The 26,469-nt window shown below is 36.4% G+C and overlaps 1 protein-coding gene across 7 annotated transcripts in view; it reads left to right on the top strand.

Moving 5' to 3' along the window:
• The window catches only part of CPNE8 (copine 8), a 99,321-nt gene extending 73,262 nt beyond the window's left edge, over positions 1–26,059 (top strand). For 5 of the 7 annotated variants that reach the window (XM_065665604.1, XM_065665627.1, XM_065665614.1 and 2 more), the window contains 8 exons: positions 1,075–1,136; positions 8,734–8,780; positions 9,417–9,598; positions 11,424–11,551; positions 14,645–14,747; positions 19,037–19,094; positions 21,851–21,924; positions 24,103–26,059. In XM_065665604.1, coding sequence (XP_065521676.1) covers positions 1,075–1,136; positions 8,734–8,780; positions 9,417–9,598; positions 11,424–11,551; positions 14,645–14,747; positions 19,037–19,094; positions 21,851–21,924; positions 24,103–24,291 — 843 coding nt within the window. In that variant the 3' untranslated portion in view covers positions 24,292–26,059. Of the gene's footprint in view, positions 1–1,074; positions 1,137–8,733; positions 8,781–9,416; positions 9,599–11,423; positions 11,552–14,644; positions 14,748–19,036; positions 19,095–20,363; positions 20,548–21,850; positions 21,925–24,102 lie in introns of those variants that run through there. The other 2 variants (XR_010609772.1, XM_065665597.1) reach the window with 2 other exon arrangements.
• Positions 26,060–26,469: the final 410 nt, after the last annotated feature.

Below are 26,469 nucleotides of genomic sequence, written 5' to 3'. Positions count from 1 at the left end.
ACAGTGCCAAGTAGTTAAATGTAAAATCACGATATAAAACTTGAAACACTGGTATTGTCTGTATGGAAGTAAACACTTAGGGTTAGCGTTAGGGTTAGGGTTATTGTCTGTTTCCATTTTTTATCTTTTAAAATCAGATTCACTGAAAGCATTTGCTTTAACTAGTTAAGAACAAGATGACCAACTGTAATAACAAATGAACCATTAAAATGGCTGTGTCCAGTGGGAAATCACATAAAAATTTCAATCTTATATGCAAGACTATGTCACTGATAGTCTAATGGAACTATATGTATATATAACTATATATGGTCATCTGTTCTCAGCTAGAAGGGTAATTTGATGGTTTCAAACTTTGCAAGTCACTAAGACTCACAGAGAACCTGTGACAAAGAAAGTAGGATGGAAGGCAGAATTTCTACCTGTAATCTCATTCTGAGTCCAAATTTACAACATAGGATATTTTCAGGTTTTATATTTTGCTGTAGTTTGGGGCAAATCAAATTTCATGAGAAACTACCACCCCCTTTTTATTCCATGTATCATTATCAGTGAATTTGCTTTGAGTAGTTACTTAGGCAGTTTTCATTGACTGCCTGATGCGCTTTTGTTGTGAGTTTTGTGTCACTTTGTTAATGAAAAAAACCTAATTTGGATTAAATTCTTTGTTTCATAAATGATGTGCAGTATATGAAGATCTTAAATACTGGATCTTTTCCATTTGAGTTTATACTTCTGGGACTCGAGTGCTGAAAATGCCAGTAACACATTTAGACCACTGCCCGTGTGAGCAGAAGATGTGCATGTGGCAGCCTGCCCTGGAATGCAATCTTCTATCCCTTAAATGTGGCTTAAAAATGCCCCAACAAACAGTTGTCGTAGACTTCCAAATTTGCTTTTCAAGGACCGCCTATTGGAATGGTTTCTTTCTCTTTTTTTTTAATCTTCTTTTTTCCCTAATACTGTAGGAAATTTTGTCTTAAGGACAGAGCTCCAAAAACATTGTGCTTATGTCTCTACTTGTTCAACTGGGAAATGACAATTCATATCTGACTCTCTTTTATTTACTTTCAGGTAACATTGCTTTCCTTCCTAATTGAAACGGAAGTTTCATTCCTTGACTATATTAAAGGCGGGTATGTGATTGGCAACAAACTTTTCTTGTTTTCACAGTCTCAATGTAATTCACTAACAATTTGTGTATGTACTTTGCATATGATGACTCTGAGTAGTATTTGTAAAGAGATGTATTGTTTCCTCGTTTTAGAGGCTGTCCTTTGCTACATAAAACCTGCAGTTACTGATGTAAGTTAAGTCATGGAACTTCATTTAAAATGTTGGAATCGGTGTTGGTACTAAAACACTGACATCGAGTAATGGCCTCTGATCAGCCAGTGAAAGTTGGATTAACTGAAAGGGAATTACCTAGATACTATAAAATTAGTAAAATGCTGGTTTAGTTCTTGTGATTACACTGACCTTTGGTATATTTAATATTGGCATTTATTTAGAGCCTTTCTCTTTCAAAGATATTTTTTCAATACTAATTATGTAAGATTTATAACATGTCCAATTTCTCGTTTATTGTCATTTTCCCAAAAGGGAAGTAGAGACAGAAGCATCGCATGGCTTACCATAGAGCATGCCTAGGTTGAATCTCAGGAATTCCACAGGCTCTTAACCTGCCTGACAGAACATAGTTTTTCTTTATGAAAAATGAAAATACTTTGTTACATGTTCCTAGGCACTTAGTAAGGCGTTTTGAGGCATACTCTCTGAATGTACATCCCACATGTGTTTTAAAGCACTGATTACCTGTGAAGAAAAAAGTTAACATTTTTTGTGCCAGTCTTCAGCCAGGCTTCAGCTGAAATGAAAAAGAACTCTGTGTTGTATTTTGCCAGTAGCAATATAGGGCTTTGACTTTGTTCCCAACAGTGGCAGTCCTATGTTCCTGTTGTGGACTTTAACAGAAGCAGAAAATGGCCATTCATCCATGTTTACCAGAAGTTTGTACTGAATGAAGTATATGTATGCACAAATGCACAAAGAAACAGTTTTACCTCTAGTGTTTTGTGAAGCATGTTGTATATATTTGCCACAACCATCTTATCCCCATTCATTCAACATTCATCTCTACAAGAAGAGTATGTATAAGGAACTGAAGAATTAAGTTTTATATCTAAATTTGGAAAGAAAAATATATGGTGGGTGCATTCATAATCTTTTTAGAGTGGTTTAACACGTTTCTCACTGAGATGTTACAATACAAGTTAATAAACCTAATTACCTACATTCTGTAGGCAAATAATAGAAATTTTGATTACAAATAATACTTTGTTGTTCTTACTGATATTTTGTATTTATCTCTGTAACTGCAAGTCAAAGAAGACCTATGGTGATAATTACAGTTGAAGATTTTTTTCTATTCTTTTATATAAATAAAGTATAATTCAGCACAATGCTCTGTGCTTAAAAACATGAACAGAGCATTAATACTTAATTGTTTAATTATTTCATATAGAATCTTGTTTAGTGATTCATACCGTTATTTGTGTGTACATGCCAGTGAAAACTATAGAAGTACTTGTATAAAACGTTACCTTTCTGCAACCTATGCAGTTTTATAAACATGACCGGGAGGCTGAGACTCATTCTCTTGGCTTCTCTCTCCCTTCATTTATCTCATTTAATACTACTACATATCAGTTGCAGTCCAGTTGGCAGATTATGAGGGAAGGGGGAAGAGAAGATTTCATCATTAATCAGTCTGTTTTCCCATCATGTCCTCCAAAATTGTTTTTTTCTAATTCCCTGGTTTTCTTCCATTTAGTAAGGCAAGGGTAAGAAAACACTGATTCTGCAATAGGCACAATATTGAATCTTTGGTAAATGGATGCTTATGAAATACTTCATGTTCAGAACTTTCATTGTAATTGATGTGAGGTGTCTAGAAGTAATATTGATTTAATGGAAATCTTGACAGCTTTAACTGCAATAAATTGGGATTACAGTCTTAATTTCATTTGTGGTTTGAGTCTGCATCTGTTTAATTGGGATATTCCATTATCAGTATCATCAATATGACTTGGTTGTGGTTTGGTGGTTTGGTTTTTTTGGAGGTCTGAAGAATTAAATAGAAGTTTGTCCATGAATTCTAATTCCATTTTACTACACAACACTGGATTTTATAGCAGTATAGCAGGAAAGAGGTGGATGTCTCTTTTTCATCCACCTTAACCTCTTGAGAATCTTACTAGCTGGCGTTTGCTTACATCTTGATACTTAATCATATGTTTTGCCACATTGACCTTCCCACATTTAAAATAGGTACATTGTGCTAAAAATTGATGTATATTTCAAAATCTGTTTTTGCCTGCTGCTTACCAGTGAAAAACATATTCCTGTCAAAATAGCTCCGCATATATGGATAAGCTCAGGAATGCAAGGTATAAGGCCTTGAAGAGGAGAGCAATTGAAATTATCCTGGTTTACAGGAATGACTGTCAAACAGTTAGTTCATAGTCTGCTTGGGTTTGTTTGGAAGAGAAACCAGGAGGCAAAAAGTTGCAAGACTCAGGACAGAAAGGATATTTCTGTGCAGAAGTTCCTAACCCCTTTGACTTAGAACAGGGCGTGAACTACCAAGTTACTCTAGACATCTAAATCAATGAAATTCGATAAGCTGAATCATTGTGCAACTCAAAAATATTGTCATCTCTTCTGTCCTAGATTAGTGGAAGATAGGAAGAAATGTTTTCCTCACGTCCTGTTAAAAGCCTTTCCTTCATTCAGGTTTTTGGAAATGAACACTCACACATTGTTTAGATTCTGAGGGCTTTGGACATGCATTTTTAACTGAACTGTATTTAATCATTAATGGTCAAATGGAAATTTAGAACTCTTTTCATGACAGCTATTTCCATCCAACCACTACACCATATAATGTAGCGGCATGTATATTTGATGTTCAGAGCAGACCTGCTGTGAGATAAACTTATGAAGCAATGGCTGCCCTAACTACACATTTTGGAGGCTTTACCATATATTTCTTGTATCCTTGGAGAATAATGAGTAATAAGACTATACAAGAGCAAGGTCTTGTAGAGTCTTTGTCAGAAATATGTTCTCTAAGTTGATACAGCATTTGGCCAAACAAGAATCTGCAAAGGGGAAATTATAACTGTCACTGGGGACTTAAATACCATGGAGAGGATGCAGCCTGTTGGTAGTGTTACTTACTCCATTAGCTCCACTGTAGAGTTCTGCACAGTAAGTGGTCCTCAAACCTTCAACAGCTCCCCCCCCTGCTAACAGACCAGCTGGCTGTCACTCTGAAGCCACAGGAGGAAATACGTATTTCCTTCCAATGTACTGTTTAAAAAACCCTAATTGTTACAAATGTTATCAAGACTAATCAAATGTCACATCCAGACTTAGTTTGTTCCCTTATGTATATCAGTGATGATAGAGCTCTTATTAAAAGACAATAGGTTTTGACTTGCTTTCCTAAAGAAACACACAAAATGGCTACTCTGTCACTGTGAGGTGAAGATTACTGTTTCTTTTAGGATACTTTCTCCATTTGTCATGGTAGTATAGGGTAAAATCGCCTGTCCAGGTCGCAAATAGGCCATGTCTTTCTGTACCAGCTAAATACTGGGAGAGCAGTAGTGATCTATCCAGCTCTGAATCCGTAAGACACATTGCTCTGCTTGGATATTTTGCTGTAGTTCTCCCTTGAGGTGGGACATGAAGCAGCTCAGCCTGCCTAGCCAGGTGTCAGTGTTTTAGCAGCTTTTGTGCAAAGCCTCATGACGTTGCAGCATCACTCATGTAGCAGGTGTCATGAGCTTTTAGTGTAGCTCCTTGGAGAACAACACAACTGGAGAAGCAAGGACATGGCATTAGATGAAGAATTGTCCTTATCAGAAACAGAAGTTGTGTTTTAAAATTTGCGTCATTAAATCAGGCACCTAAATTTGTGTCAAGGACCAATTTTATAAGCTTTTTTAAATTTTGAATGTTTTTATTCCGAATCAAGGAATTTTCAGCTAATGTCCCTTATACAAAATACAGTAATCAAGACTACTATTTAAAAATAGGTAATTGTTGATGAAGGCTAATAGGTTAATAATAACAGTAACTTAGAAATATGTAGTTGATGCAACTTAAGAATTAGTGTATTAAAAAGAAATAAAACGTAGTGGAAATAAAAGCAGGACAGTGGACTTCCAGCTATATTCATTACATTTAATTTGGTTCTAGAATAATATGTGTTACCATGAAAACACTTCTTCAAATGTCATCCAGATTAATTTTCCAGTCATCCCATTTGGCTTCCAGTGTACTTATATCTGATGTTTTCATGACACACATCTTTTAAATTAGCCTTTCTGGCTTAAATTTTAGTTATGGCTGGTTAATTGTTTCAGTCTTGGTGAAATGGTAAAGAAATTCATAGTTTTTCTTAATAATCTTTAACACAAAATGCATGCACAATATTACAGCTGCTTTTGAAAATATTTTTCTAATGCTGTTAATTTGAAGTTAAATTGTTTGAAAGACCCAGCTTTGTGTTCAAAAAAGGTTTAATTGCATTTTGATAATTTTGACTACAGGGTTTACCCGTGTTTTGTACCTTTTTTGCAATTTATTATTCCTTTCCTCAGAGGACGCTGGTGCTTTGTGTAACTTAGTATTCCATGTCTCTTTTTCCAGGAGATCAGGTTCAGAGGGATGTTTCTGGTATGGAATCAGAATTATTTAGATTGGAAAAGATGATTAAGATGATAAAGTCCAACTTAAGATGATCAAGTCCAACCACTAACCTCGCACTGCCAAGTCGACCACTAAACCATGTCCCTAAGGAATATGCCTGCATGTCTTTTAAATACCTCCAGGAATGGTGACTCAGCCGCTTCCCTGGGCAGCCTGTTCCAATGCTTGACAGTCCTTTCTGTGAGGAAACTTTTCCCAATATCCAACCTAAACCTGTCATGGTGCAACTTGAGGCCATTTCCTCTTGTCCTATCACGTGTTACTTGGAGAAGAGACTGACCCCCACCTCCCTACAATCCCCTTTTAAGTAGTTGTAGAGAGCGATCAGGTCTTCCTTGAGCCTCCTTTTCTCCATACATACGTTGTGTGATACATGAAACAAAACGGTCATTGAAAACATAGGGCAATCATGGTTTTCAGGTTTGCCCCAACAGATTTTTGGGGCAACAGTTTTGTTCTGGCTTTCGTGGTTCTCTGTAAGCCATAAATGATGTTCTCTGTAAGTCATAAATGATGTTCTCTGTGGTCATGTGTCCATAATGCAGATGACAGCTGTATTTAGAGTGGGACTCAGTTTTCTGAACTATGTAGGCATTTAATGCCATTTTAGACTTCCCAAAATTTCCGTGGTGTAGTTAGTACACTGGGGTCTTTTAAATAGCATTAAGAAGTTATATTTAAGAAACTGGAATCCAGTCTATATACAGTCATCTATAAATTGTTGACATCAAGTAGTTGGTTGAAGTTCTTGCATGTTTTCTGTAGCGGTGTCATCAAAATGTACATGCAGATGGGAGCAAATTCTAGAGATGTAGACATCTGTTTTGATCTTATTTTATATCATGATCTTTATAGTTGTCAAACTTGCAGATACTGTGATATATATACCCTTCTGCTTGAACAAAAATCATCCAGATTATAGTGGGTTGTAAATGGGAAAGGGAGTTTTTCTAGTTTACCAGTTGGGTTTCTGTTATCTGAAGCAATATAATACAGATACACCACTTTGAGGAAAACTTCAGAAACCAATGCTGTCAGTCATTACCTGTAGTCACAGGACTTTTTTCTTTTTTGCCATTAGATATGGTTTTAATATTTTTCTTTTGTTAGCCATGTTCATTTTATCTTTTTCTTCTTCCTAATTGGATCAGAACAGCAGATCCAGGAAATGGGTTTACAAATAAGTTTTGCTGTTCTTAGGCTGAGGAAAAGCTGAAGCTTTTTTTCTTTCCTCATTGGAAAAATCTTCAGCATTCTGAAGATTTTTGTACTGAAGGTACCTGACATATAATGCTTGGAGGAGTCTTGTTCTACTCTTCAAACATTGCACCACACCAAAGCCCTTAAAATGTAAGTGCAGCCAGATTATAGCCCAAAAGCAATTTTGCTTAGCAGTGCCCACAGGGACTCTAAGCATAAATATAGAAGTGGTATTGTATGAGACTTTTTTGTTGTTGTTTTTTCAAACTTCTTCTCACCTAACGAGGACAATTTGTCTGCACACTATAGTGATGGTGATAGAAAACTAGTTGATGTGCATTTCTTAGAATCTTTATTCTTACAACTGACTGACAGTGCAGAAAGACATTGTGATTAACAAGCCACAGGGCCTGACATTTGGGAATGGAGCAAATTAAATCTGACTTGTCATGCCGTTAATAAGTTGTGGTGAAGCTGCATAAAGCATAATGCAGAAATATTGATGGTAAACTTCTCTTATAAAGCTTAGGTCTTCTCAGATATTGCCATTGTCCATGTTGAGGCCACAGCATTTTTAGAAGTATTCCAGGCTGACCATGTTGATACTGTGAGCATTAGTAGGTTTTTATTACTTTTTGGAGACAGTCCACCCATAACCTAGCTTAGTTTGTTTTAGCCTTGATCAGTATGATAAAATGATTCCATGTTAGGGGTTTTTTTCATACCCATCCTTTTGTGAAATGAACAGTATCTTCTCTGGGCACATCAGGTTATTTGAGCAGCAGAACCACTACTGCAGAGCCCGGTGTCAGATTGTTGATGTTTAATGTAAATGTACATGAGTTAAATCTGTTCAGTAACTTTCAAAGAGCTTTATTTTTTGCTCATTAAGTTCATTGTTGCACATACTAAGAGGCAGAAATTTGAAGGAAGATGAAAATACTCAATCTGAGCAAATTCATACAAGCTCTTTTTCTTGGTAGAATCTTACTAGCTGAATGATTATCCCCAGAATGACAGTATTTTGTCCTGAAGGAAGCTGCAGAACAGAACTGCATTTAATTGTATTGCCGCTCTGTAGAAGTCCATTAATGATTTTTTTTTTGACAATAAATCTATGCTAACAACTGATCCATCCACAATAATAGCTTTATTTAGCTACTGTTCCAAATACAGATCTTTGTATTCCTGCTTCCAGATTTTACTTCTGTCTTCCAGGAATTACCTTGACACACTCGCCTGAAGTAGTGACTATGCTCACATGAGCAACAGTCCACTGCCAAAACTTGTGATACCCCATCCAGAGATTTTATGCATAGCATTATCTGAAACATGTTCTTATTGAAGACGGTTTTCTTAATGCTGAAAGGAGCAGATTAGTAAAAACCTACTTCCCTTGTCAAAGTCTTCCATGACTAAGGCTAAAATATGCGCAAGGAGTAACCAGTATTTCTGTTGAAACTGAATTAATAATGTTTATGGATGTTCATAATCTTATTAAGGATTTAGGATTTTTCACAAACAATGAAGAAAAAAGAAGGATAGAGAAAAGTAATAGTTTTCAGTGTGCTAATAAAGTAGTGTTGTATAGCTCTTGGCTAGAATCTTATAAAAGAGGTTTCTCAGTGTTTATTTCCTGTATTAGAAAGTCAGTGTCCTACAGTTTGTCCACAAACAACCTTATAATCTGTTGTTTATTTTTCCACATGACAGTACAACTGTTAATAAGATTTGTATTTGCTTTTTCTACAGAACCCAAATCAATTTCACAGTAGCTATTGATTTCACAGCCTCAAATGGTAAGAATAAAAAGAAATACCTTGTGTATGTATGTGCTGTGTTCAGTTTCAAGTGTACATGTGTGTGCATATGTATCTGTATCAGTATTCTGCTTAACTTCATTGTGTTATTGCTACATATAAAATTGAGTAAGTAGGAGCAGTCTGAAAATATTTGTGTATTTTCTGATTTTTTTTCCTTTATTAATTGCTGGGAGCAAACAGGCTGTTTTAGAAGACACCATTGAGAGGGGCAAAAAAAGAGTTTCAGGTGGAATTATGGCTGAAGTGGGGTGAAGCAAGATAAGTTTTGACCTTCCTCCACAGCTGCTTTCAGAATGTGATAATACTTTTGTAAATTTCATCTTAAAACTGTATATCATATTATAAAGACATGAATTCATGAATCTAATCACAATTTCTTGCTGTCCTTTCCATGCCGGAAAGCTTTAGAGATACTACTGTTAACCTATTAAAAATGAATTCAGAACGTTGCATTTTTACCTCATACAACTACAGTTATGTATCTATGAAATTTCATTTTCTTTTCATGATCTTTTCTTTTCAATCTCTGCTTTCGTAGGTTTCTGTTATTTTTGACAGAGAAAATTTTGAAGTGAATCAGTTTTTAAGTAAATCTGGTTCTTGCTCCGACAGGTAACCCTTCACAGCCGACTTCACTGCACTACATGAATCCCTATCAACTGAATGCCTATGGCATGGCACTGAAAGCAGTAGGAGAAATCATTCAAGACTACGACAGTGATAAAATGTTCCCAGCTCTAGGTTTCGGAGCGAGACTGCCTCCTGATGGACGAGTGTCACATGAATTTGCACTGGTAAGTAAATAAGTATCTATATATTGTTTTAATTTCTTTACTACGACAAAATTTTGGGTGTTAAGTTTGGAGTCTTAAGCAGTTACTGGACAAGTAACAGAGACTGTGCTAATTCTTCTGTATAAAAGACTCTTCCAAAATTTTTCACCATAGTGAAGTCACTGAGAAAAATACAGAGCCAAGAAGTCCCTGTAGGCCAAAAGTAGTCATAAAGAAAAGTAATCATCTTTACCCTCAGCTGTAGCAGCATGAGAAACAGATGCTTGAAAGACTTCAGATTGAAGCTAATCTATCTTAAGTAGCAAACGAATCATGATCCAAGATAATCCTTCATTATTATTGTTATTGTTGTCTATAATTTTCTGAGATCTCTTTATCTTTTACAGGCTGCTAGTTTAGAGATAACTAAGTGGACTGTAAGCTGAGGTACAAGAACAAATCTGAGATTGGTCTATGTGCCAATAGTAAATTACAAAGCTAAATCTTAACAGGATTTTCCAGAAAGGTTAATGTGTTAACTGATGCTTGTGATTAGTGTGGATATTTATCTACTTGCTTATTTTGAGGTTTTTGTTCTCTGAGTAGGATAAAGTTGCCAGAATTACAGCAAGTGTAGGTATATCAGGTAAGTTTTAATTAGGTAGCAGCAAAGACATGGCAGAAGACCGGTGATTGTAGATGTGTATTTCTTCAGTCAGCCTGTGCTAGAAAACAATGGATGGTAATTTTCCACATGAATAGTAATTTAAAACAGGTGTAATTGCAGATATTCATTTGACTCACAGACTTTGCTTGGACTTTTTGTAGCAAGTTCAAATGTATTGATACATATAATCTTAGGGCTATTAAAACAGCAGGCTTACTTCTGACTACTTTGAGTTTTAAAACGTGTTTCTAAAATGAATTAATTCATGAGGCATTGTGGTGCTTTTACAGAGGAAAAAGTCTTTATTTCCTTCCTCCATATATAAACATATACAGGTGTTTCACATTTAATGCTAAGCAGTGTTTTCAGTACTCTCTTTTAACGTTCTAGATCAATTCAATGAAAACCCCCTTTTACTTTTCTAGATTCTCAGGGAGGAATACTGTGCCTTAGAATAAGATACTGGAACATTAAGCCAATGAGGTATTGGCACCTGAAGGAGAGGAAGATGATTTGGAAGATTTTGAAGCCTTACTTGGATCATTTGTATGGCCCAAGATAGGTTGTTAATCTGGGATTTAGTTTATATGTTTGTATTGTTATCTGTAAATAGGTATCCTCATTATGTAGAGTCATTATGGAGATAGGCAGTAAAATGCCTACCTCAAGAATTTACAGTTACAACCATGTCAGTGGGTTTCCAAAGAATAAGTTCCTTTCTTCATCTGTTTATAGCAGCTTGAAAATCAATTTTCCAGTGCAGAAAGATTGATGTTTTTAAAGTAAGAAATCTTTGATCCTGAGCTGAGTTTCTAAATATGCCAGTTTTACATCTGCCCTGTAATTCATACCTTGAATGTGCACTGGAAAACACTTATTGCTGTTGCATGTAACAAAGACTGTTTAATTCCAGTGAAGATGGTATTTATGCCTAGGAACCAGTTCCAGTGATTCAGACTGCATATAACATGAGGCTACTAGAACCTCCTTCCCTAGGCAGTTAACCCTCCCCACCAGCCACGACACTGACATTAGCCATTTGTAGTAAAATCTCTGAATAGAACCTAGAATGCTTAGGTCGTTGCCATTTAAAAATGTACTCTGGGTAGTGTTCGCTAACCTACATTGGTTTTGCTTCATAATTACTTTTAGTGATAAATCATCTCTTATTTTCATTAGAATGGAAACCCTCAAAATCCATACTGCCATGGAATTGATGGTGTTATGGAGGCATATTACAGGAGTCTAAAATCTGTACAGCTTTATGGACCAACAAACTTTGCCCCGGTAATAAATCATGTAGCCAGGTAAGCATCACAACAGGTACTTTGCAGAAACTTTTTATTGTCATTGTAACTGTCACATATAAAAGGCTAACAGCTATGTGATGCTCAACACTTAAAAAGGTATTTACAGTTGTTTTGTTTATTCAGTCTAACACAATTAACTTCTATCTTTGAGTAGCTTTGAAGACCATATGCTAGTATTTTGAAGAATTTCATCACTGATTAAAAATAAATACAAGTGATCCGGTTTATCTGTCCCGTGTTAAAATCAAAATGAAAGTCAGTATTTTGAGATCACTCTCCCATGTTCCATTTTTGCATTTTGGAGCACAGAGGTTTTGCTTCAGAGAAAAGACATAAACCTATCAAAAAATTTTAAAATGCATATTTTTAGGCATGTGAAGTTTCCTTAATCTCAAATGGCCAAATTATCAACAAAATTAATTGTTAATTGTACAGCCCAATGAAAATTAATGTGCAAATCCTATGGTGCAAGGAATTCTCTGTGCACCCCAGCATTGCCAGATAGCTGATTTCAGTTATTTATCATTAGGATTAGTTGTTCCATCTTTGAATCACACCATTCAAATTATGTGGATGTATATTCCATTGCTTGTCTTCAGGAACTAGCTCTCTCCTTTTAATCTTTCCTTTGACAGGATTTCTCCACTAGCAATTTTCAGACTGTGAAGAAATATGCCAAAAGTTATGGCAGCTGGATTCCATATATGTGTCATTCAGTGTCGGCATTGGCAGTGTTAACTGGAAATCTAACCCACTGACTTTTCTGGCTCTTTCTTCTTCTTCAGAACTGGTCACATCAGCTGAACTGGTTTAGAATTTCACAATTAACCCCAAACCACCTGTTCATTGCTAAAATTGAAATCTTGATCTAGTACCGTCAAAGCATTGGCATAAATTGAGTTTCTTTTCTCACCAGTTGTTTCTCAGGAATATTTGTTAACTCTGGCAGAATTGCAGAAGCCTGTCACCCACAAAAGTAGTTCTTATACTAAACGTTTGTCTGCATATCAAGTTATTGCAAACTTTGGGAACTCGTTCTGGTAGCAAACCACATTATATTATAGTGAGAAAGCTAACTATCTTCATGATGATTTTCATGATCATTCTTAATACAATCCGTGTACATTTTCCTTCAAGGTGTAGTTTCTTGGCTACTTTATTGACTCTCATGGACATGGTACTAGAAATTATGACTTAATCTGAACTTACTCTTTGTACCTACCTTCAGCTTCAAAGAAATTTCTTCTTCCCTCATCCCTCCTATTTAAAAATATGCCCCTAATGATATCTCTGGAAACAATGTCAGATACCACTAGCCTGTTGTGATCTCAGAACACTTCTGAAGTTCTTTAAGCAGATAATATTATCCTTTCCCTGGCTAGGAAGTTGCCTAAACTACCTCAGATTCAACCTAGTGTCTGCTGTCATCTCCTCCCTGCATAGATCTTTCTTGCAAAAGACTTCAGAATATTTTATTCTGTGGAAAATTTGAAATTACCAAATTTCTATTCCATTTCTTCAGTGTAGGTACATAGACAGTATTAAGTGCTCAGAAAGGATAATGAATTTTTATTTTACTCTCATCATTCCTTGTCACTGCAGTCATCATTGGAAGCATTGTGGAAAAAATGAGATAAAATAAGTGTCTGCCTGGTAGCAAAAATGTATTCCACAGTAGGTCTTGCTAATGTAGATTCTTAACGATCAGTGCCTACTATGCAAACAGATAATGATGTTCAACAGGTTTATTGTCTGTGCAGTTTCTCCACCCATTTGTGTTTTGGGGAGGGAGGGAGAAAAATGCAACTCTTCTGTGGGTTGTAGATTCCATTTCACACAGATTCCTCCAAACTCTTGTAAATATTGTGCTTACCACATCATTTATTGGCATTACTCGCTTGGAAATGCGTTATGAAACATCAGTTAGAATTTTCTTAAGCGCATGCACTCATCATGAGCATCATTAGAAAATATCATGTCTGGTGACCCAGGCCTTTCATGGTCTGTGACTTTCATAGGCAGTGAGTTCTTTGACACTCCTCTTCTGAACTTGGACATATATTCCACAGTATTCATATGAAGACAAACTTTTGGATTTTGTACTGCTGTCCATACTACTTGTTGCTACTTTTATTACAAGGTTCTAGTGTCTGACTCCATCACAGCCCTAAGAGCCTTCCTAGAAGTAGGAACTGTACTGGCTGCTGCTGAGTGAAGCAATGAGTGGAGCAGCCTGCTCCACACAACAAAAAAGTTCTTCTCTAAGTATATAGGACGCTTTGACCCCTGGGAGTCAAAGATACATGAACTTTAGTTTCTGGTGTGAAGGCCAAAGAGTTCAGTGGGGCTGCTACAGACTCCGTTTTCAGAACTTTCCCAATCTTCAAAAGCTGCTCTTCTTCAAAGATCAATTGCTCCTTAGGTCCTTTGGCCGAAGTGGGACTGGAGGACACTGGGAGTGTTTTGTATTTTTGTACAGCACAGGGAGAAGCTTGAGTCTTGAAAGGGCATCTGTAGGTAGTGCAAAGATACGAATATCTAAGCCAGGGTTGTGGGGTGCATGTTCAGCCATTTTACAAGTGTGCACATAAATGTAATATCTGTAAGCATGGTCAACAGTAAATAAACTGGTTTTCTATAACAACAACAACAACAAAAAAGAAATATTTATGCAATGTGCTGATTCCTGATAAATTTTATTTGTGCTGTAAAACCAACCATTCGGTATTAATGTATGCCTTTCATACCAAGCTGTGTTCCCCAGCGATAGTAACTATTAAATAACTTAGACTTTCTAATGACTCATGATTCTACAAAGGACATTCTGTCCATGCTTCTCTTGGTGGTGATACAGTTCCCACTTTTCACTGATACAACACATGCAGATTATCAATTTCAGTACTCTATTAGGTACATTTTCCTAATGTTCTCATTTAAAATGGAATGTCCGTCTTAATCATGAATTTCTTCACTTTTCAAAATCCACTGTATCATGGGATTTCTTATTAGTCAAATTTTTAAAATACAGCTATTTTTCATAATATTTCCAAGGGTTTTTTTACTATTATAATGTTGTTTTTCTTCCCTCAGATATGCTGCTTCAGTAAAAGATGGCTCCCAGTATTTTGTTCTTCTCATTATTACAGATGGAGTTATTTCTGATATGGCTCAGACAAAAGAATCCATAGTGAATGTAAGTTCTGCTAAAAGTGTTGACATTTTAAAGAATTATTTTGCTATGAATTATTATTTCAGGCAATAAACTAAATAATACTTCAGGCACTACCTTTGTTCCATAAATATTTTTTTTCAAACACCAGGTGTTTATTGTGCATAAAAACATAAAGAAAGCAAAACTTGAATCTCAGCTTAATTTAGATAGTATTCTATGGGAAATGATACTCTTCTCTCCAGTACTGTATGTTCATCTGCTTCTTGCCCTTCCTTCCTCATGCAAAACGCACCATGCAGTTTTTCATAGTGAATTGTTCTTTATCTTTCTAGTAATTGCAGACAGCTTTGATCCCCCCCCCCCTTTGTAAACACTGCCCCAAATTTTCTGACCCCAGATGGCAAACATACCACTAATATGATTTCCTTCTAAATAGTCCCCTAGAATTTTCTTAATTCTTAATTGTTTCTCAGTTTCTGCATTATTTTCAATATTTTTCTCTTCAAAACTGCTACGGATGTAATTATATAAGTATTACTCTGTATTATGAACAGATTCCATTTTGCTTTTGCCCTTGGGAAATGTCAGATAGAAGTACATACAGAAACTTCCAGACAGGGTTTGAAAATATCTATACCATTAATTTGGTACATACCACAGTGGATCTAGTTAAAAGTGAAGTGGTGGGTGAAAAGCCTTCATTAAAATAATGAAGCATCATGTCAAACTAAGTAGTGTAGAATTAGGCAGCGTATTTTTGAAGCCCCACTTTCATACCTCCTGTAGAGATTCAATACATTCCAGTGTGTGGAGTGCACATGAAAATATTACTGAAATGTTCTGTCTTCCACTGGCAAGCAAGATGCCCTCAGGTTCTTGCCAGCAGCACACAGGCAGATTCTGCGTGTTAATAAGGACTCTGGCAGCCCACCTGGGAAGTATTTACACCCAAAGCTGTTACTGTGTTTGAAAGTACCAGTTTACTTCCTCTCCTCTTCCAGCTTCCAATATTAAAATAGGATAAACTGACTTTCACTTTTGAAGGAGGTTGTCATGGTTTAAACCGATCCACACAGCTCGTCCACTCACAGCCCGCCCCGACCCTCCCCGCTCCCGGAGGGATGGGGAGGAGAATCAAGAGAATGTAACTCCCACGGGTTGAGATAAGAACAGGCCAGTAACTAAGGTATAACACAAACCACTGCTGCTACCACCAATGATAATATTGATACGAGAAAATAACAAGAGAATACAATACCACCGCCGAACGAGTTCGACTCCCCCCCCCCCCCAAGAGAGAACATGCCCTTCTGGGTAACTCCCAGTTACCTCCCTGGGCATGACGTGCTGTGGTATGGAATACCTCTTTGGGTAGCCTGGGTCAGGTGTCCTGTCTCTGCTTCCTCCCGGCCTCCCCTCCTCCCCAGCAGAGCATGAGACTCACAAAATCCTTGGCCAGAATAAACATTACTTAGCAACAATTAAAAACAATCGGTGTTATCAGCTCTCTGCCCAGGCTGGAAGTCAAAACACAGGGCTTGCACCAGTTACTAAGAAGGAGCAAAACGGCTCCTGGTAAACCCAGGACAGAGATAAGCTTAGAAGTTCATTTTCTTGCCTAGCCTAGAAGTTTAGAACATAGCTTCTTTTAGATGAGCTTCTGTTAGGTGACAAAAGGGCTCTGTGGTGAAAAAAGTGCAGCTGTTAATTCAACTCCCCCTTCAGTTTGAAGTCCATTAAGTAAGAGACCAGCAAGTCAGGTTGCTGGTATCTTGTAAGGTTAAGTAATTTGCCAGTAAGACATAGAGAAAAAACATGTTTCCAGTAATAGTTCATTTCCAGGAATAATACCTATTAGTCTGCAAGTATCTGGAAATACAGCAGATGTGTTGTTAGCTTGGAAAGAGTTGAAGTTTGGGAATATTTGCTGTCTTGTCTTTTTATGAAGATGCATTCGTCTTTCTGTGTACTTCTTGAAGTGTGAGCACAGGATACCATGACAGAGCTAATTAAATGTTATTCAATAGCAGTTTTTTCAGTCTTATATAATAAATAAATAATAAAAAGGGCAATGATGTTCAGTGCAGCCTGATATGTATAAAACTCAGGAGGAATATATTTCATTTTTTAACACTAATTGTGCTTTTAGGCATCTATCTCATTACATGTATGTCAGACACATTCTGTTTTACCAAACTGTTTAAAGGTTATGCTGTCATTTGGGAAATGCCAACACTTATATGCAAAAGTTTAACTCTTTGTCTTTATGCTGTCCTTGACATTTACTGTTTCATATACATTATATCACACAATACCATGTCTGTGTGAGAAGGAGTCTCTTTAAAGAATGTTTTCTTTACAATCAGGCAACAAGATTCTAGAAAATACTTGAAAAACGGAAGGTGTTCTGGTCCAAGAAATGCCTTCATGTCTTGAAAACATTCTGTACTCACTGACTTATGTGGAAGTAATAGTAATTCAGTTGCAGTTACACTGTATTTATGGCCTTTAATCACAGAATCACAGGCTGGTTGAGGTTAGAAGGGACCTATGGATGACATCTTGTCCAGCCCCATGCTCAAGCAGGGCCACCTAGAGCTGTTTGCCCAGGACCATGGCCAGACAGCTTTCACTGCTATCTTCAGTAGCATATTAGTATTTCACTAACAAAGGCTTATTCATATTTTTCTTTACTCTGTTACAAAATTGTAGCTGGAAGATTGACTATGTAGTAACAATTTGTGATGAATTTGCTGTCAATGTATATAACATATAGTGGTGTAGGGCATTAAATAGTGATTTCTAAGTTAGTGTATTTTCATTGTTTTAAGTAGCATGTTTACAGTAATTAACTGCAAATCTTCTGCTTAAAGTTAGTTTTATATGAAGCATTGTGACAGATGAGAAATGGGAAATGATGATATATCTAAAATGAGGATATCTTTTAAATGAGGAAGAAAAATACTTTCTACATTCCAAAATAAAAATACAATACTGTGTTATAAAACCACCTGATTTCAGAGAAGCCGAGTTTAATTTAGCAGACAGTATACCTCTATGATTTTTGGCCAGAGTATACTCCTGTTTAAAATGCCTGTAGACATTTCACCGTTCATCAGATTATCTCAATAAAAAACGGTTGTCATCCCTGACATTTGGCAGATGTTTTTTTCCTGTTGTTACCCTCCTCAACAGAGGCAGTTTCAGATTACTTCTGGCAACTGTCAGATATCTGGTGCTACTATCAGGGCAGGAGAGTCCAATATTTATAATCCTGACTTTGTAATTTCAAAGGTTTTACAGAAAGTGTGTTCAGGAAAAGACAGATGTCATCTTTTCTTTGTTCCATTGAATGGAAAAGATTAAGTAAGTCCTCTTAAGTGTCAGAGTACCGTGCTGCACTACTTCTGTGGTTTGGAGTATGCCAAAGCTGTGAACTGCAAAAATACAAAGCAAAACAAGATGTGATGCATCAGTTCTTGGTGAAGAGCATCCCACCAGCTTCAGATCCTCACCTGGGGCTGGTTTTTCCAGGAATTACTTGGTGGGAAAGAGCTGCTGAGCCCCTCTCCATGGGGAAGGGATAGGCTTTGCCTTCCTTAGGGGCTGGATCGTGGGAAGCTGACATGGAATTGGATGAATGTCCCTGCCCATGGCAGGGGGGTTGGAACTGGATGATCTTAAGGTCCTTCCAACCCTAACTGTTCTATGATTCTAAAATTACAAATCTGACCATAATCCAGGTCAGTATCTTGTTTAATTTGTGGCGCAAATGACTGACTTGACTAAAATTTTATTCATGGAAGAAATATAAGGTACATATTGCTCAAATAGGTGATTTATTCTCTTGAGAAAAATTGGCATAAGATCTATGTAAAAGATAGTGTCACATAGTATGACACTATCTAGAAGCTACATAATATCAAGGAGAAGCAAAGAACATTTAAATAAATGTCAAACTGTCATTAGGTACATATTTGCAATTGTCAGCTAACAGAATTTTCTAAGATAGATTTGTCATCTTCGGAGTCATATCAGTATTAAATCTTAATGCAGTTTGTTGTGTTTAATTATAATCCCATATGATTCAAAGACTTTAGAAGGAAAAATAAATTAAAATAATCATCTGCCTTTCTCTCTTCCTCCCAGACATTTTGTACCACTGCAGCACAGTTCACACCACTCAACTTTCTAGGTGGAAAAGACTATGGTTTTTAAAACATTACTTCCACATTCAGAGTCCTCAGATTTCACATGTTTTGGCAGGGGTTATGTAATGCGTTAAACCTCTTTTTCTGCTTCTTTTGAAGGCTTCAAGGCTTCCAATGTCAATAATTATAGTTGGGGTAGGACCAGCAGAGTTTGATGGTAAGTGTCCCAGTGTTTTTCCTAGAATTTTTTAGATTTGTTTACATTTTAGTAATATGTGGCTTTTCAAACAAATGTTGTCCTGTAAAAGAGCATAATATGGAACCGGCTGTAAGCACTGTTGACATTTCCAGCTGGACTGATTGATATCTCAGTGTGATTACAAGCTACCATGTGGAGCTGCATAGCCCCTCAGGCTCTCTGTTCGAGTCACAGAACCATATGGGGGCTCAGCATTTACAGAGCTCCAAAAGACGAGTAGAAAAAAAGACTGCAGTAAAGTAAGTGCGTTCAAGTAATGTTGAATTTCTTCAATGCGGATATGTAGTTGCCTCATGAAGTGTCAGTTCACTGGAAATATTGATCATTTGTTCTTACCACAGTAATCAAATACTGTGAAAAATAAATGCATTTGAGGAGGTGATTGGGTTAAACTGAGTTTCAGGAGGTAATGGGAGTGAATCTTACTGTGTAGCAGCATTGAGAGAATATTACAGCAGGAGAGAAATTACCAAGATTATTTGCATACTCTTTGATGTAATATTCTGGAACATCGTTCCTTATTGCAATAACTAAGCTGCTTCCATTATTTGAACTTTTTATTAAGTGCCATCACGTATATCACTGCATTATGAAGTATAGACATTCCCTGTGTATCTGTTCCTCAAAGTCCTACTTACTTTCTTTTTAATTCTAGTACTTCTGGTTAAACAATATTCTTTCTTTTATACATGAAACATACTTAGTACCACCACAGATGTATAATGTAAATAGTCACTGATGATTGTACATTTTAATTCTTGTACAAATATTCTAAGAGCATGAAAAAAAGATGAGAAAATAACATAAAAAAATTATTGGGTGTTGACTTTCTTATGGACTTTGGCAAGTAGTGTGTTAGTGATCTAAGTGTCATGTTCCCTGAAGAGGTTGTCTAGGTGGGTGCGTACACTTCAGATGATTGTATGCCACTATCAGTGAGAAAAGACAGTTTATTTTCATAAATGTATATGAAGGAAATGTGCAAACTTCATTTTTACCCCTGTGAATTCCAACTTTGGTTGTGCATTACTTACTTTTCTCTCATCCCTCTTTTGCCTTTCCCCTCTCTCCCTGTTTGTGCAGTCCTTGGGTTTTTCTTGACTCCCCTTAGTTCAGTCAGGACATGTAGATTCTGCCTTCTTTTTGCTTCTGGAGGTTGTCGTTGCAGAGTTCTTGGAGTGTCACCTGTATCGTTTTTCTTAAGGCAGGATTCTGTTTGTACTGCAGGATACAATTTACATCTTTGGACCCCACTCCTGGAGTATGCTGCCTCAGTGAAAATCACGGGTTAGATTTATTCCCAACCTGTAGTCCTTCAGTGCCTATGAGGGAAGAGAGATGACTTTTCCATCTAAAGAAATTCCTTCCTGATAAAACAACAGACTCTATGTCTGATGTGGACGCTGAGAAAGTGCGTGTGTAGGAGGGTATATGTTCAGACACAATTCAGATGCCAGTCAAGCTTCAGTTCTGCTGTAGAAAAACTAAGCTACTCCTCTCATGATATCACTGCCTTTATTTGTCCTAGCCCCTGGGGGCTACCAGAGGGGTTTCTAAAAGTCTGGAGCTCAGACAGATGGCACATACATAAAGATGTGAGGATGACTACAGGAGGTCAGGTCAGGGGTCCATTTTTGCCAAGCATTCTGTATCTGTCATGGCCATGGGTGGTTATCTGAAGAACATTAAGAACAGAATAAGCAAACATGATGCTTCCCTGAATGCAGTTCTTAGATTTGAATTTCCTGTGCTTTATATCTATTTTGGAAATTTCCAGTGAGTCTCTCTGTCAAATACGTGTTCAGTCTCCTGGTTTGAACACACGTCAGTTTCTTTGCATCAACAGCATAATCTGGCAATGTGCTTTACAGACCTGCTAGGTTTTTCTTTCAACAAACATGCTCTTTTGTTTGGCTTGAACTTGTCTCCTGGTAGCATCATTTGTGCTTTGTACTTCTTGCGTAAGAAGAACTAGGTTTTGAAATGCAGCTTTCATTGAACTCAGCCCAGTTTGTAAGCCCCTGAGAAGCTCAGTGGCACAGGGCTTTGATTTTCATAGCATATGCTGAAAGAAAGATTGTAGGATTGCAGATCCAACAGACAAGCAAAAATCTGTGATGCCAAGTCCATCCATTTCAACACTGACAGCAGATACACCTTTCTACTTCTGGGTATCTGGCCAATTTTGAGAGTTCTCCTGGATGCTGCTCAGAAAGACATGAGAAGAGTTGCCCAGTAAATTTAGTATTTTTTTTTAAGACCTCCTCATTCCTATGCAGTAACAGTTACTACTTTTCCCATATGAATGTGAGTTATTACCTCTTTGTGCTGTATCCTATGATACCTTCTGTAGGACTAACAGCTGAAGAAGAGTTCTTCTCCATCTATGAACGTATAAATAAAGCCTTGCTAAAACAGATACACGCACTGTTTTGAGAGCTGGAAAGTTAAGGACTGTATCATGGTCTGGGTTTTTTTCTGAAGGTAAAAAAAAGGCAAAAAAAGTTGTATTTTCAGTATGAAGAAGTGCAAAATGACTACAAAAGATTATGTAATTTATGGTGCAAATGATCTTAAAGAGCTACCTAAATAACAGTTATTGGGTTTGTTGCCCTAAAGTGTAAATTGACTAAAGTTTTTCTCAGTAAGATTGTTTTTTGTTCTGTAGCTGAACTCATAGATGAATTCATTTTGTTTGGGTTTTTTTTTTTAAGCCATGGAAGAACTGGATGGTGATGTAGTGAGGATTTCTTCAAGGGGAAAGTTTGCAGAAAGAGACATTGTGCAGGTGGGAGAGAAAATTTACTCTAATAGATTTTACTGATCTGTTTGTTTTGAATTCTTGTCTCTATCTGTGTTGCTGGATTTCATTTTACCTTAGCATTGACAAACTTTACTTTGGGGTGTCCATAACAAGCTCGGAAACTCTCTGTCATACCTAGAAACCTTTGTATAACACATAGTAGTGAACCTGCATTCATTAGGAAATGACCCCTAGCTGGCAGGACAGGGGGATAGAGCCATGGGAGAAGAGTTAGTTGTCTCTACTGCAGTCTCACTACGGTTCTATAAAGTAAAACTACAAATTTTTGGAAGTCAGAAATACCTAGACTTCTGACAAGTGCATTTGAGATGCCTGTGGTATCTTGCCTTACCTCTAACTGCCAGTCCAGAAGACCATGAGCGTCTCCTAGTTTTTGTGTTGTGTCTGCCACATACAACTGTGCAGATGTCTCATGTTTTAAGAAACCTCAGATGATAACTGCAACAGGTTTCCCAGAGAAGCGGTAGATGGCCCATCCCTGGAAACACTGGAGGTCAGGTTGAGGCTCTGAGCAACCTGATCCAGTCAAAGATGTCCCTGCTCACTGCAACTGTTCTATGATTCTGTGATCTGTGTTTATGTGACTGAACCAAGCCCTAAGAGTGCTACTCTCATCTGCATTCCACTGACACCTCCATTTCTCTGCAAGAGTACTCTGGTTCTGTGCCTGCTCTCTACTATCATGTAGTCAGCCCCATAGTCTTCCAGTATCTGAAGGGGGTCTATAAGGATGCTGGGGAAGGACTCTTCATTAGGGACTGTAGGGACTGCCAGGGATGAAGCATTCACAACTTCCTTGGGCAACCCATTCCAGTGTCTCACCACCCTTACAATAAAAAACTTCTTCTTTATGTCTAACCTAAACTTCCGCTGTTTATAATGTTCCTTGGTAGTTAATACCGGGCTAGAGAGGAGCTGTATGTTACCTGTTACGCTACATATATCCGTGCTGTTCAACAGAGGAGTATATGGAGATATTCCTCCAGAGCTGGAAGTGTTTCTGGACACCAGTCTAGTATTTCTGCAAAGCCCTGTGCCATGTCAGATTTTTAAAGCTGATTCGGGTATCCCTGGCATGCACTGCACTTATGTTTAAATGCATTAAATACACACAAGGTAATTGCACATAATTTCTCCAAACAGCAGCTCCCAAAGCTACTGGGTTTGCATTCAAGGAGCGTAAATATAGAGAGTTCTTTAAATGTTGTAAACAAGATTCGTGAAAATGCCTTGCATCAGAAGTATTCTAATTTCTGCTGAGAAAAATAATATGCCATGAATACCCTTTTGTATTCTTCAGAATTCACTGAATATCAGAAATGCAATAAAACATCTATTTACTGTTAACATATTGCAGTCTGAACTTGCCCCAAGTCATTGTCCCAAAGCAATACCATTTTGTGCTCTTTTTCTGTCTAAATACTAACAAATACATTATAGGCTAGCTAAATAAATAAAAAGAAATAACATCAAATCCTTTTGGTTTGGTGTGACCTGTATTCTATATCTGGCAGGATAAAACTGATTCCCTTTAATGAAATTAACTACTCAAATACAAAAAGTTTATCTTTTTTGTGTATTAGTTAAAATTAGCTAGTGAAATCAATGTTAATTATAACAGTATTGTGAAATATTCCAGTAAACTTTGTAAAGCCAAAAAATTGCCTGCTAGCAGTACATCACTGTCTCTGCTATATTTACTATTACAAATTCTTCCTCAGTTTATTTCATTTTTGCTCCCTTTCTGTCCTTTTTCTGTTAAAGATGTTTTAGAAAAATACTTAAACATAGTAATGTATCTGTTGTGTCTCTTGAAAATTTTGTATATCGTTATTATATGTAAAAATACAATATAAAATATGCTATATATAAATATATTAAAATAAACATGTAATATATTTAGGTACTTTTGAAAACATATTTTTGTATATTTCATATATATTTTATATATAATATATAAACTTATAAAAATAAAAATATAATAGGAAATGTGTGTGCATATATATAAAATGTGGAACATATAAATACATGTATATATATAATGTGTGTACTCTATCTCCCTAGATAAAACTTCCTTAGTTTGTGTAAGTTGCATTCTGTGGCTGCATAATGACCTGTGTGGACCTCTCTTTTGTTTTGTAGTTTGTGCCATTCCGAGATTACATTGACCGAAGTGGAAACCACGTGCTAAGCATGGCGAGACTTGCTAAAGATGTTTTAGCTGAGATCCCAGAGCAGTTTCTGTCCTACATGAGAGTCAGAGGAATAAAGCCATCACCTGCACCACCCCCTTATACACCACCGATTCATGTGTTGCAAACTCAGATTTGACTGCTCCAAAGTGCTTAGCATTCCTCGTAAGAGTCTCTGGATGCAGCAGTAGCTTCTGATAACGTTTTGGAGCTGGAAAGATTCTCTTCACATACCAAAATTCTGTTATGGTTGCATAAGCAACTGGAAAGCTTTTAAATGATAGGAACAAAATGCTGATGTTCTCTCTAGGTCTTACTTTGTTTTATTTTTTACGAAAAAACCCTACTTTTTGATGTATTTATTGGAGGGGAAAGCACAAGTCAGGATTTCAACTCAGAAGATACTGTCCTCTCTGAATACTGTGTACATAAATGTATAGGAATGCTATTCCTCTATATCAATGTTTACATGTTACTATTTTTAAATTTCTGTACTTTTATAACTATTCTTAAGAATAAAAGTTTGGAATATTGACTCACGTGTCTTCTAGCTTGCAATAGTTTGTCACAAGATAACAAGAGAAGCAATATCTCTTTGAATGTTTGTCCAGACAAATACAAATGAAAGCTAAGGACAAATAAGTTTGTGTTTGCCAACACCTGAATTGCTTCAATCAGTGCTTAGTAATCCATTCATCTCCCAATTTGAGAATAAACACCTAAAATGCAAATAACATAATTGCATGTAACTTATGACTAACTCCAAACTTTGAGGGGGAGGTATGTGTACTTTTTCAGAGGTTCTTCAATTTCTAAGTTTATCTCAGCTTAGTCTTTTATTAAACTAGTTACTGAAGCAAATTGGAAGAGTTACTTGTTATAAGTAATTAAAGAAAATTACCTCAAATCAGAACTATCACAGTATTATAGTTGACTCACTGAGCTCATTAAATCTTATCGTGCATCCCTTAAAGCACTGGAAATTCTGCATCAGAAAAGTCTTCTGGAATGATTACAGGACATGTTTTATAATGGACTGCTTTAAACTTAATTTAAAATTTTAACTTTTTTGTCTAGATTGCCCATTCAAAGCGATGCTGACTCTTAATATTGGGGTTTAATACTGTCATTTAATCACATTGCCATTCAGGATGCATGAATGATGGTGTTAATAAACTGGTTTAAAGATCACACAACCATGTTACTTTGTGCACTATTTTGTGTACTGATCTACCCAAAATTTTTATGATATGCCTGTTCATATATACTTATAAAATGGTTTTGCATGTATAGTTTTTACAAAATACACGGTTTTGTGAGTTTGTGTCAGATACGTTTTATTTAGAACTAATGGCCTTAAATTTCACAAAACTCCTGAAATGATTGTGAATTGCCTTCAAATACTGTTAAAATGGACCATTTTAATTTTTTTGTGTCACAGTTGTAGCTGTCTTGTAGTGTAACTTTTCTCCTTTGCATATAACCTCTTTCCTACTTCTGTTTCTTACTAATATATGTTGTAATGTACAGTATAAAACCAAGGTGCATTTTTTAAGCATGAGAAGTTTTTTGCTGGAAAGCGTATCTTCAATATTAATGGCATATAACGATGTAAATGCAGACTCTTCCATTTTTAAATATATTTAACTTACTTTAACTATCTCATGTGGGAAATTACTTTTTCCAGATAATTATTCTGTTAGTAAAGAAAAAAGGAAAAAAAAAGGTTTTTTTTAAATAAATCTTGTTTTATTTTTATTTCAAGACAGTTTTTACATAAATATGGACTTTAATTTTCTCACCAAAATATGTATTTCTTAGTGGATTAATGTTGCATGAATGAAATTTGATACTTGGCAACTGCAAATTTTGATGAAAGTGCATCATAAAGAATAACTTTAAATCTACTGAATGGTGGTGGTGGTCTTCTATCTTCTGCATTTATTTTTCATATTTACAGTGTTGGCATTTTAGAAATAACTGAAATAATATTAGATTTCTGTTGTTTCATTTGATCAGACATTTTATGCTGACTTTTCTATTGGTTTCTAGTGGCCCGTGTATTTAGCAGGTTTTCATTCTAAGGCCAGAACTACAAATGTCTTTTATTTCGCTTACAGTAATTTATTAGCTCGCATTTAACCAGCACCTTTTATCAATCTAAAGATCAGTTTCAAAGCTGATTTGACAACTGATTTGAGAAGTGAAGGAACTTTTAAAAATTGGTATTATTTAGTCAAAACTATTTTGTCTATCCAGCCTATTCTGCACTGCTGTTTTTCCTTCTGTTTGGTAGTGGGGCTGTTCAGCCTGGAGA

The sequence above is a fragment of the Lathamus discolor genome, chromosome 1 (assembly GCF_037157495.1).
Source record: "Lathamus discolor isolate bLatDis1 chromosome 1, bLatDis1.hap1, whole genome shotgun sequence".
Classification (NCBI taxonomy): Eukaryota; Metazoa; Chordata; class Aves; order Psittaciformes; family Psittacidae; genus Lathamus; species Lathamus discolor.
This window is presented reverse-complemented; position numbering and strand designations above follow the sequence as displayed.